Below are 12,451 nucleotides of genomic sequence, written 5' to 3'. Positions count from 1 at the left end.
ATGCACAACCTTAAATCACACAGATTTATAACATAAACAAGACATTTCAAATGTCAAAAACATTTCAAAAACACTAATATTGTTCTCTTCTCCAAGTTTTGTGACACTGACATGAATTAACAACATGAATATTGTTTAATAAATGTTTTTGAGACAATTTAAACTAAATCTGTCTCGATTAACGTTCCAATGCAGCCATTATTATTATTTCATTACTGAGTAACAATTAAGTACCTTATTGGGATTTTCAACAAAAAAAATCTAAAAGAAACAACATTTTTAGCGAAGAACAATTTCTCAAGCAAGAATTGTGCTTGGAATGTCTGGCAGTGGTCTGAGTGAGGAGGGGGAAACTGAAAACTAAAATCTCTGTTTATTGACAGAGAGGTTTGGAACTCACTTTCTCATTGGTTTATTAACTAATGTACTGCTCCATCCCACCAAAACAGGCAGACATTTCAGACAATCTTTTCAAAGAGCTCTTACACTAAAAGTGCATTATCATAATTTTCAAAGTATTATTCTAACCTCATAGTGTGGAAATATATATATTAAAAAAAACAGAAAACCACGTTTTTGACTGCACTGGGCCGTTTTGAACGTACCATTTTCTGACTACACTATTAAGACGCTTCTCCAATAGAAATCCCCAATCACACTTGTAGGCGATGTCATGGTGACGTTGGCTAGCTAAGCTCATGCGTATAAAATGTCATCGGGGCTAATATACTGTAACATAAAGGTGGTACTTTATGTAGAGAACCAAATGATGTGACTTCATATTGCAATGCAAATTACATTTTACTTCACCCAAGTTATTTGCAATACATAAAGATAATTGCATATTTTCAGAGATAGAGCCAGAATTCAATGATGTAATGACATTATGAAAACTGCCCTAAACAGGTTTCATTGCGAAATGATACAGGCACGCACGCACACACACACACTCGCTCTGCGAAATGATACTGGCACGCGCGCGCACACACACACACAGAGAGAGAACAACATTTATCTACACATCCATCCAACATCAATTTAAATCACTGACTCCATTTCAAATGAACATACGTTTGACCCCCCTCCTCCTAGACATAGGGACCATTAGAGACAGATGGAGAGACGGACAGACAGATGCACACACACATTTACAAGCCACCTGTAGTTTTAGGCCTACTAGCTAATATGTATATAAATAGGCACACATGTTTCTTTCACCTATGTATAGGAACACAACACACCCGTGCGCGTCATTGACTGCACATTCTCCTTGTGGCGAGGACAACTGGTCGGGTCGCATTTTATCGCTTGAATGAAAAGAGGAAGGGGAGGGAAATCAAACACGCCTACGTGTTCTGTCCATCAATCATCCAATCACCAGTACATGCAGCGTGGACCGCTTGCCAAACCGCGCTGTTGGAAATACTAGTTTGGCAACTAGCGAGTTCATTTCAGTACAAACTTTCGTTTAGTGCAAACAATAGCTTACTGGATCGGATATCAACACAACAACCATGGTGAGATCAAACTAATTTAAATGTTTTCATGATAAGTGATAGGCCTACCATGGAATTATTACGGACACGTGCGTGTGCGTCAAATCGCAACTCTTTTAAACTCTTGAATAATTCTAAAAGATCATTTCAGTTCAATAAGAGTAGAACGTCCAACACTTTACTTTTCTTACAAGAAGATCAAACTCCATTGTGTTTTGATGTGTACTTCTTTCTCTGTCAGGATAAGGAGGAGAGGGAAGGGGCACAGAGTGAGCCGGTGGAGGGGTTTTTGGGGGAGAGAAGACCGGTGAGTAAGAATCTGAACCATATCATGGTTCTAAATATGAATTTAGCCTTGAGATGCGTTTGTTCAATACCTCAGTTGAACTCCTCTGACCTCTTGTGCCCTAAAATAAAGCTTCTTGACTAGGCATATTTTAAACCTCGAATTTACTGTACAAAGTATGTTGTCAGGTTTTTACCCACAAAGTACACTAGTAGGCCCTACAATAAGTGAATACTTATTATATAGAGAGCTCTTTTTATTCTCATTAGCTGTAGCTCAGGAACTGTGTTGGCATGGCATTGTGTCTGACATTCTTTCAGGGCAGTTCATTGAGAAATTGTTGCTTGTGATGTCAGGTGTTCTTGATACCTATGTACTCTATCACCCTTTAAGAATATTGCGAAACAGCCTGAGAAATCAACCCACCTCCTGATACTATCAGGATGTGTAATTTGTACAGCTCCTTGTTAGGTTGTCTGGTGTAGTTTTGCTGACCATTTTTGTACACAACACAAGGTTAATTATCCACTATAGACACAGTAGACAAGCAAGCGCTGTATACACTTAGAGTATAGACAAGCAAGAAAGCTTTACCTATAGGAATTCATTCATGGAGTCATATTTAATATTTGTTTTTAAATTCTTTCAGAGCATCATGAGACTACAGGGGATGCTGAGGAGAGTTTCCCAAAGTCCCTTCCGCAAACAATACAGGGTAAACAACACTGACACACAATCTCAAATCAAAATCAAATGTATTTCTAAAGCTCTGTTTACATCAGCAGATGTCACAAAGTGCTTATACAGAAACCCAGCCTAAAATCCCAACAAACAGCAAGCAATGGAGAAGCACGGTGGCTAAGAAAAACTCCCTAGAAAGGCAGGGTAGAGATGAGAGAGAGATATGAGACAAACGCACAACACAACAGCAGGTCCGGGACAGAGTAGCACATCTGGTGAACAGGTCAGGGTTCCATAGCCGCAGGCAGAACAGTTGAAACTGGAACAGCAGCATGCCCAGGTGGACTGGGGACAGCCAGGAGTCATCAGGCCAGGTAGTCCTGAGGCATGTTCCTAGGGCTCAGGTCCTCCGGGAGGGAGGGAGAGAATTAGAGGGAGCATACTTAAATTCACACAGGACACTAGATAAGACAGGAGAATTACACCAGATATAACAGACTGACCCTAGCCCCCCAGCACATGGTGTATTGCAGCATAGATACTAGAGGCTGAGACAGGGGGGGCTTGGGGGACACAAGCTCATAGAAGGGATATCATAACACTCTTTTTAAAATCTTCCACATTCTCTTTCAGACTCCTATCCCCTCCACTTCAGAATCCAGAGATTCCTCCATTAATGACACTCACCTGAATCAGGTTAGACTGAATTATAGGGCAACTATTAATGGTAAATGTTTAATCAATTTCCGTTTATTTGTTACCCAATTTTACGCTTTAATCTCTCTCTCTCAGAATGGAATCAATCGTAGCTTGTCAAAAGAGAATCCATTCTACTCTTATATGAAAGTAAGTCTTTTTCAGTGACATTGCATTTTCACCAGATCTCTAACCTTACCATTTGTATGGTGGTATGACACATATGTGCAATACTATTGATAATGACTGTTTTGTTTGACTTATGTGTTCATTTGCTTACATGAGTTCTTTTTAACCCACAGGAATCCAGCAGTGTGACTATTGACGGGGACACTAAGAATCAGGATTCAGAGGTTCTACGTAAGCAGAGTTTAGTCACCATCTTTGCTCCTCCGCCTGAGGTTCGGAGCACACCAGAGGACCTCAAACCTGACAAACAGACCGACGACAACCTTCAGACCACACCATCTGACCAGCAGACGTATATTTTCAAAACCATGTCTGAAAGACGGTCACCGGATCTCTTCCAAACAACGGCCCTAACTCGAAACACACCAAATGTGAGCCATAGTCCTTTATTTGTCACAACTTCTGAAAGACTGGAGCTTTGGACTACTCCTTCGAACCAACAGGACCTATTCAAAACTCAGCCTTCAAAAACACCAAATCCATTCCAAGCTCCTCCCACCAAGGGAGCTGACCTATTCAAAGCACCACCCACCAAGGGAGAGTACCTATTCAATGCTCCTCTCACCAAGGGAGAGTACCTTTTCCAAGCTCCTTTGTCCATTCAAAAGGACCCCTTCCAATCCACTCCTTCTGACACTCCCAATCTCATTCAAGCCACGCCTACTAGGTCAAATGACCCTTTCCAAATTCCCTCTTCCAATGTGACACCAGACGTCTTTCAGCCCCTGCCTTCCAGGACAAGGGACATTTTCCATTCCTCGCCCAATGACATCTTTCAGAGTGCTTCTTTCAGTACTGACTCTACAGTCAAACAGTCCACACCTTTATTCCAGACTTCGTCAGGGCAGAAAACAGACATCTTCTCAGGGTCAGATTTTGAGAAGACTGCTGAGGTCTTCAATGCATCACTCTCCAACACGCAGGATTTCAACCTTGCAACACCCTCTGATGAACAGTATGATATCTTCCTGATGACCCCTCACGGAACCAAACATGTTCTCCAACCCACCCCTACTGCCTTGAAACATGGTACCCTCCATGCCAGATCCCTGTCCCCCACGCAGGCTTTCAATGGTTCCCCCCAGGTAACTTACAAGTCTTTTTTTCCTCACGTCTTCGTACAGTCTTTGATATCCGTGTGACCTCTCTTTCCATCATTGCAAAGAGTGACATGTTGTGACCTCTCAGGTGAAGACCTCCGACAGCCCTCCCAAACCACCTCCTCGAAAAAGTCAGCCCAAGTTACCAAGTCGTGTAAGGACACCACCACCATTTTTATTTGTCCCTCTTTCTCCATGTATGTAAGCATACCAATTATTGTAATGTCTGTCTGTGATTCACTTGTATCTCATTGGGTTTCTGCTATGTCTTTAGACCGAAGCTGAGCGACCAGATCCTAAACCAGCCCCTCAAACGAAGAACACCGCTCAGGTAAGTTTCTGTGCCAAGTAAGTCTATACATACTAAGTTTATTCCTACCACAATCAGTTGAACAGCCTTTAAATGACCGAACTTTTCTACAACTTTCAGTAGACAAGACAGTGTCGTATAGGAACATGTTATCTCTCTCTCTGTTGATCTGAGAATAACATTCTGGTTTTACAGGACAACAAATTCGGGGAAGTGGAGGTATTTGAGAACATTCTTTTGACTGGCCAGGTATGTACTAGAGGGGCACCACTTGGACAGAATGAATGTTGAACTTTTATCTTTGACTGTCTTATTGCTGTGTGTACTGAACTGGGTTTACTTTGTTAAACCCAAAACAGGAGAGATGTGTGGAGGATTGGCCTGAAAACAGTCCTGAGCTCAATCCTGACTGGAAACCTGTAAGAAACATACTAATTGAATGGCTTTTTCTACCTGTTCATTGTTTGCATTAAATGATCAACTCCTACCTATATTACTGTATTTTATTTAACATGAATCTATTTTACATTGACTAGCCTAAAAGTTAATTAACTGTTTGATTATCTTTTCCCCTCATCAGTCTGGCAAACTGAGGCTTAGGAGGGAGTCAATGAAGGTAAAGTCACCACATCACAGTGTTTCAAAAATGTGTGCTTAGTGATGGTCAATTGATACTGAAGGAGTGACTGTGGATGCTATTTCTCTTCCTCGCACATCTGCTCTCGCTCTCTCCTATCTCAGGTGGCAGCAGACTCTGATGGGGGGAGTGTAGAAGAACTGGAAGAGAATGATGCCGGAAAACGTGCTAAAACTGTATGTCTTACACTCTATTTGTATTTGTTCTGTATTTAAGTTTCTGTTTCTACATTTTATATCCTTTTGTTTTAAACTTTTTACACATTTTCCTTTTTTATTTCAGAAAAGGGGGAGGACGTTCAAGGCATCCTTTCTTTCCAGAAGAGGGTCAAAGGTAAATCAAACTTTTTATGAATTATGTAGATATGTTCTGCTGCTGTAGTCAATAAACATGTTTTTATTCTATAGGATAAATATTATGAAGACCTGAAGGATCGTGACGGCGGCACACTACGTCGAGGATCAAAGGCGAGGACTGTGTTATCTTTGATTAATTGTATGTGTGATTGTGTAGGTAGCTATATGGAAATGCTTATTGTCAATGTTTCATGTCATTTTTTGGTTTAGGAGAGATTTTCTGAATCCAAGGATGGAGAGGGCAATAGTCTCCGTTGGCGGTCAAAGGTGAGTGTGTTCCTGTGTAAAGATTGCAATGAATTAAGATGTCTAATACAGTATTAATTACTTTAACGTGTTGTCCAGGAGGGCTTTTTGGATGAAGACTTCCCAAAGAAAGGGGTAGATGTCTTCTCTGCAGATTACGAAGATAAGGAGAATTACATGGAGCACGGCAAGCCGGTATTTCTTTTTAACCAGTTAGTTTTGAAAGACTGTTTGTGTAAATTTCGTTCATGTAGTATTGTAATTGTTTGAACTTCCTTCCCCTTAACAGAAGAAATCATTCAAATTCAAAATGCCCCTTGTGCATCGCAGAGGATCTAAGGTATAATTTAATATATAATTTAGGGAAGGGGTGTTTAAAATAATTTTACATTTGTTGGAATAACTTGTTTAAATTCTTTTATTTTTAGGATCGATTTTCAGCTGACCATCTTGAAAAAGCTTCAGGCCTACATTTGCCTCAACATAGAGTGAATGTATATATATTTTTTTTTATATCTGTTTTTCTAAACCAAAAGAGCAATATATTGGTGTACAAAATCTGTGTTGACATATTCCTGTGGTGTGTTTTCCAGGAGGGCTTGCTAGACGATGACTTTCCTCAGAAGGAAGTAGGATTCATATCTGCAGGGGAGAATGAAGATGAAGAACATAATGGGATTGAAGACTCCAAACAGGTACCTATTGAATTTATATCTATATTTCTAGTTTTTTTTTGTTATGAAAGACTACTCATCAAAACCAATGCAGCTTTTATTGTATACATGTTGTGCTGACAAAAGTTGCGGTCTTAACACTGATCCCTGTGGAACACCACATATGGTTTGTCGTTTAACAGGCCGTGGGTTTGGATGAGGACTCTGAAGAGGAGGCAGAGGAACGTGATGGGACGGGTGGATTTGTATGTTTTGTCTCGTGCTTAACACGTTTAGGACGTTGACAACTATTTCGTATGAAAAATGTATCAAGCTTCTATCATTGAGACTGTTTCCATCTGTTTTTCTGCACAGAAAAAAAGTAAAGGTGTCAAAATTAAGTTTGTGCCTCACAGAGGGTTCGCAATTTGCCTCGAAAAGGTAAGGAGGGAAACGTGTACAGTAGGCTAAATGCACGTGCTTTTGTATTCGTGCAAAAACTGATATAACGCCAAGAATGTTTTGTTGTTGAATTCCCAGGATGAACCAACAGGCGCTCATGAATACACACCTCGCAGAGGTTCAAAGATGAGTCATGTATGTATATACTCTGTGTAGAAATACTTGTGACAAACACAATATATTCGTTTCTGTACACGTTTTCATTTGTCCATATGCAGTAATTATGTGTTTCTTAGGAGAAACTTCTTGATGAACTTAAAGGTGCCCATGGTTATACACCCCGCAAGGAGTCCAAGGTACTGTGAGTTTCTATGCGTGTACTGTATGTATAGTCATATTTTAGTGTTTCAACATTTGTTTATTCTTTTGTAGGTTAATATTTTTGAGGAAACAGAAGAAGTGAAAGGCTACACCCCACAGTCACACCCCAAGGTTGGATGTGTGTCTGTGTCGTAATTGTCTGTGTAGTTGTATTTGTGCCAACTCAAATTAGTCTATGCTGTTCAATGTACAAAGACAATGTAACATGACAGTATACATGTTTGATTTATTTAATGTTTTTCTTTCAGCACAGCTTTTTGGATGATTACTTACCTGAGAAGGGGGCAGGTTTCTCCTCAGCAGGAGAGGTAGAAGAATATCAACAGAATGTGATGGAAGACTGCAAACCGGTATTTCTCTCTTTCTTTCATATCCCTCACTTCCTCTGTCTGCATTTTATTTAACCTAATGACATGATAAACAGTGTAAACATTGTCTTCTACAGAAGAAACCGTTCAAATTAAAACTCCTACATATGAATCGTCGGAAATCTGGGGTAAGGTTTTTGTTAGTTTCTGTGTGGTTGTGCTTGGTTTATATTTTTTGGATAAGACCGTTTTTCTTTATCAAACAAGATGATCAAGTTGTGAATGTTGGTGCATTATTTTTCATTCTTACAGAGTGCTGAGGAGAATTCTCAGACTAGTAGTACACAACAGTACTCCCCACAAAGGAGATCAGAGGTTTGCAAATGATTATGTTTTCCATGTGAGCAAATTTGCATGCACTGTCTATTTACAAGTTAGATACTTTAGAAGTTGGGACTCAACACATGTCTCTTGTTTTTGTCCAGGAGGGCTTTCTGGACAGTGATGTGCCTCAGAAGGGAGCAGATCTCTTCTATGCTGGACAGATGGAAGATGAACAGAACGAGATGGAAGACTGGAAACCGGTACTTCTCTTTTCCTTTATACAGTAGAACTTTCTCCTCTTAAACTTTGGATGGGTCCCACTCATGCTCTAAATGTCCTCTCTCTTTCACAGAAGAAACCATCGAAATTTAAGAACCGACTTGCAAGTCGGCGCAAGTCAAACCAAATCCAGGTAACTATTATGTTTGTGTCGGCCCTCCGAGTGTATTGTCTGTTTAATAGAGAATGTGTCAATTTTATATTTCTCTTTTAACAAATTTACATTGCCGTTATCGGCCTATAAAGAACATCTGTATTAGTTTTAAAACAAGTCTATGTACTTTCATTCCTTTATTCTAGGAAACATTTCTATATGACAAGTCACCGATTGGTTCAGAGCGCTACACACCTCGACGAGCATCCCATGTGAGGGCATTTCTATTGGTCCAAAGATACGTCTTTTGTGCGTACTTTAACATCTTGTCAGCGGAAGAGTGTTGACATTCCCGTGGTATTGTTTTCCAGGAGGGCTTTCTGAACGATGACACTTCTCAGAGGAGGTCAGATTTCTTCTCTGCAGGAGGGACTGGAGATGATTATGGACAGGATGACATAGAAGACTGCAAACCGGTACTACTACTACTTTATAAACATCCTTTGTTTACTGTGTGATTTGTAACCCGCTGTTAATCTATATCCCATCTTTCCTCTACAGAAGAAATCATTCAAATTTAAAGCCCCTCATAAGCATCGCAAAGAAACTAAGGTAATTGTGTGTGTGTGTGTGTGGTGTTACTACCATATGTTTACTGATGTTAGTGTCGGTTTCTCTCTCACTCTCACGCTCTCACACAGACTAAAGCGAGAGATGGAAGGATGACCGAGTACCCACCAGGAGCTACATCTAGTGACTACTACTTTTCAGAGGCTACAGAGGTACACACACATCCAACATGTACATTTGTGCTGACTCATTGTCCTACATTGGAGACAGACCTGAAACAACTGAAAACCACGGGTAGTTGTCTTGTATGACTAACATAATAGCTTTTAAAAAAGCCCCACACACCCACGTTGTTGTTGACAACTATGGTATGGGCCTGGCTGGCTTCTGTCTTCCTCTTCTATCATTGCACTGCTTAGGACAAATTGAGTGGCACATTCCCTTCAGTCATGTAACTGAACCGGATCTGCTGCATACTGTAAGAGGGATTTTAACTCCTCGGGAGAAATAGGCCTCAGAGGAGAGGGAAAGCTGGCAAAGGCCATGGTTCTCATAAAAGGCAGTGCAGACTATCCCTTTACTATCCCTCCTTTATAAGGACAGTAAGGTATGCACAGCAAATAGATTAAAACTAATCTCTCCTTACTCCCTCTCTCACTTCTTTCTCACATTGTCCCCTCTTCTCTCTCTCTCGCAGGCTGAGTGGCGTTCTGCTCAGATTGACGAACAGCTTGCAGAAGGTCTGGAGGATGAGGAGAAGGAGGAAGAAGAGGGGGTCAGTATTTGAAGAGTCAAATGTCGCTCACAAATCACCATCTGCCCTATTTCAATGGTAACAGTTTGAAAATGTGTCTGTGTGAAAGCAATGTCCGAAGATATCAGTGTTGCTCTGTCTCACAGGACACTGACAGCTTGATGGAGTGGTGGAACACTGTGGAACGTGAGTCACACACACGTACACATACACATGTGCATGCGCTCACAAGCACGTATGCATGCACAAGCATGTGTTCACACACACACCCAGTTTGTAATCTGGGAATTGTCTTGTCTCAGAATGGGATGAGCTGCCTTCAGATGATGAAGACAAGACGGTGAAGGATGATGAGACTAGGTATGTCCTCTGTGTGCTGATGACAACGTAATCAGTAGTCACTCTCGTGAAACATTGCTGATGTTTGAATACTTGTTCTCTCTGCCTCCCTCTCGCTCCTCTCCCTCTTGCCATGTCCTTCTGTCTCTCTCTCTCTCTCTCTCTCTCTCTCTCTCTCCCCCTTAAGGTCATTCACCCTACTGGCGGAGAAGGTGCACCGCGGCCTCAGTGTCTTCAACAAGGTGTTCACGGAGCGTGCCGAGGTCCTCTGGCAGTACGTCATCAAGCTCTACGCCCTCGCCGATGACATCACCTCCTTCCATAAGAAGGCCAAGATCGGCAACATCACCGGCGGCACCACCGCCGCCGTCGGGGGTGGCGCGGCCATCGTCGGCCTGGCCCTCGCCCCCTTCACCTTCGGCGCCTCGCTCATCATCACGGCTGTGGGCGTCGGAGTGGCGGCGGCCGGCGGGATTACTTCGGCCTCGGCGACTATCTCGGACAACGTGAACAACATGCAGGACAGGAAGAAAGTGGAGGTGGTTCTGGAGGATTATGAGGCGAGGATGGAGGAGTTGGTGAAGATCTTGAGGTTCGTGTGCCAGGGGCTGTATAGACTCAGGGGGCATCCTCTCCTCCGGAGAGGAACCCAGCACTACTCTGGAGACTGGGAGGTCCGCAGGGCCGTTCAAATGGTCAGCCTAGTGGATAGACCTGTGTTGAGGGCCACAGAGGTAACAGAAGGAGCTGATGTGGCCCTCAGGGGCCTCTTCAAAGGAATGGATAAATACTTCACCAAGGACTCTCGTGAGCTAAAGAAAGGGTTTAAGAAAGAGGTGGTGTTTAAGATTAGGCAGGTAGCTCAGGTCCTGCACGAGAGCCTGGTGGAGCTGAATGCTATCAGGGAGGAGCTGCAGGATGCTAATGGAAATATATGAAACAGTTCAACTCCCACAATGCAATGTGTCTGTTATGCGACTCACGGCCCCCCTCTACTGTCCAAACTGAGGATTTGTTTTCAAGAGCTTTTGATTTTATTTTTGACATAAACCTAAAAAGGACTTTCCCAACTTTCCTGTTCCTCTTTAAACGAAAAGGAGAAACTGAACCTTGTAATAAATGAAGTTACAAACTCTGATTGCATTCCGCAATTTGGACAACTATGCAGCATATTAAGCTTCTACTTACAAAGAACTTGTATGTATGACTTTACTGGATTGTGAAGTAGTAGGCCTAAGATCTTGGATACGTGTTTATAACTAGCTTAGGCTACACCTTCTACACATTCAGCGCTGTTTTTTAGGCACAGAGAAAATCACCTGACAACTCATGACACTGGATTTAGCGTTTCGCCACTTGTGTGTACATTTACATTTAAGTCATTTAGCAGACGCTCTTATCCAGAGCGACTTACAAATTGGTACACTGATTGGTTGCTTTGTAAAGCATCCTTTCAAGTGACTTCCTTTGTTGTTATTGTTCATGTGATATATAATGTAGCCATGGATCTAATCTAGCTATTCTTTTAAAACAGAGTATATATTTCAACGTTTAATAAATAGGTTATTTATCCTGTAACCAAATGAAATGTGCAATGTTGATAACTAATAGCGTAATGAGGCAGCTATTGGAATTGTGTTAATAAAGATAATTATGCATTTGAACTGGTTGTAAACTTTTCACTTTGAACATTTCAACCTTGATTGTTACTGATGTAAATGTCAGTATTTTATCCTCGTGTCTTTTTCATCAAATTGGAAATGCCCAACTCAGAGTGTAACTAATGAGAGGCCTGGTTAATCTCGCCCAGGCGTCCTATCTCCAACCTTTAAATTGAAACAAACTACTCACGTTAGCATACGCCATTTTAGTGATGGCTGCCATTTTTCTGACTGGGATAATTCCACCTGCGCATAAGCGCTCAGTGCGCACTACACAAACTGCAGTATCGAGCGAACATGCTCCCGGAACTGTGTCTGAGCATGTTGACAGCTAAACAAGCCAACCAGCACTTCCCCTGGCTACCTGGGGTCATGACCTCAGAGCATGAATATAAAATGTTAATATCTTCAGTTGTGAGTGATGGAAAACAAATCTGCCTCTGTGAAAATGTGAATGATTTAATGGATGTTTTGTGCACAAAGTTGATGATTAAAGTGTCTTATTAGGAATTTTCAGATTTGAATTCTCTTTTTGGGGCTGTCAATGGGAATTGTCTTTCTCGGCTGTGATTCAGTTAAACTGCAGTACCGAAGCAATACTGTAGGTGCAGTCGAAAGCGTGCTTCCAGACCGGAACCCTGGCCCTTGGTCAGGTCCCCAAGGTTTCAGTTGGGAAGCAGGCCATCTCA

The 12,451-nt window shown here is 41.7% G+C and overlaps 1 protein-coding gene across 1 annotated transcript; it reads left to right on the top strand.

The window, feature by feature from the left end:
* Positions 1-1,225: 1,225 nt before the first annotated feature.
* On the top strand, positions 1,226-11,765 carry LOC139534354 (uncharacterized). Its single transcript, XM_071333444.1, has 37 exons — positions 1,226-1,517; positions 1,738-1,803; positions 2,432-2,497; positions 3,097-3,159; positions 3,256-3,309; positions 3,462-4,433; positions 4,537-4,602; positions 4,723-4,779; positions 4,954-5,007; positions 5,118-5,177; positions 5,339-5,374; positions 5,500-5,571; positions 5,678-5,728; positions 5,803-5,862; positions 5,962-6,018; positions 6,097-6,192; positions 6,287-6,337; positions 6,426-6,491; positions 6,591-6,692; positions 6,854-6,916; positions 7,026-7,091; positions 7,191-7,247; positions 7,349-7,408; positions 7,485-7,544; positions 7,682-7,783; positions 7,879-7,929; positions 8,054-8,116; positions 8,227-8,325; positions 8,418-8,477; positions 8,645-8,710; positions 8,810-8,914; positions 9,000-9,050; positions 9,140-9,220; positions 9,706-9,783; positions 9,909-9,948; positions 10,065-10,122; positions 10,289-11,765. Exons 1-37 carry the CDS (start codon positions 1,515-1,517, stop codon positions 11,037-11,039), a joined length of 3,963 nt encoding a protein of 1,320 aa, XP_071189545.1. The 5' UTR covers positions 1,226-1,514; the 3' UTR covers positions 11,040-11,765.
* Positions 11,766-12,451: the final 686 nt, after the last annotated feature.

The sequence above is a fragment of the Salvelinus alpinus genome, chromosome 11 (genome assembly GCF_045679555.1).
Source record: "Salvelinus alpinus chromosome 11, SLU_Salpinus.1, whole genome shotgun sequence".
Taxonomy (NCBI): Eukaryota; Metazoa; Chordata; class Actinopteri; order Salmoniformes; family Salmonidae; genus Salvelinus; species Salvelinus alpinus.
Note: the sequence above shows the minus strand (reverse complement) of the source record. Positions and strands in the feature narration are given on the sequence as shown.

Coding starts and splice junctions, on each gene's coding strand:
- LOC139534354 (XM_071333444.1), top strand. Junction 8,915..8,999: donor ACATAGAAGACTGCAAACCG/GTACTACTACTA, acceptor TTTCCTCTACAG/AAGAAATCATTCAAATTTAA. Junction 9,784..9,908: donor AGAAGGAGGAAGAAGAGGGG/GTCAGTATTTGA, acceptor TCTGTCTCACAG/GACACTGACAGCTTGATGGA.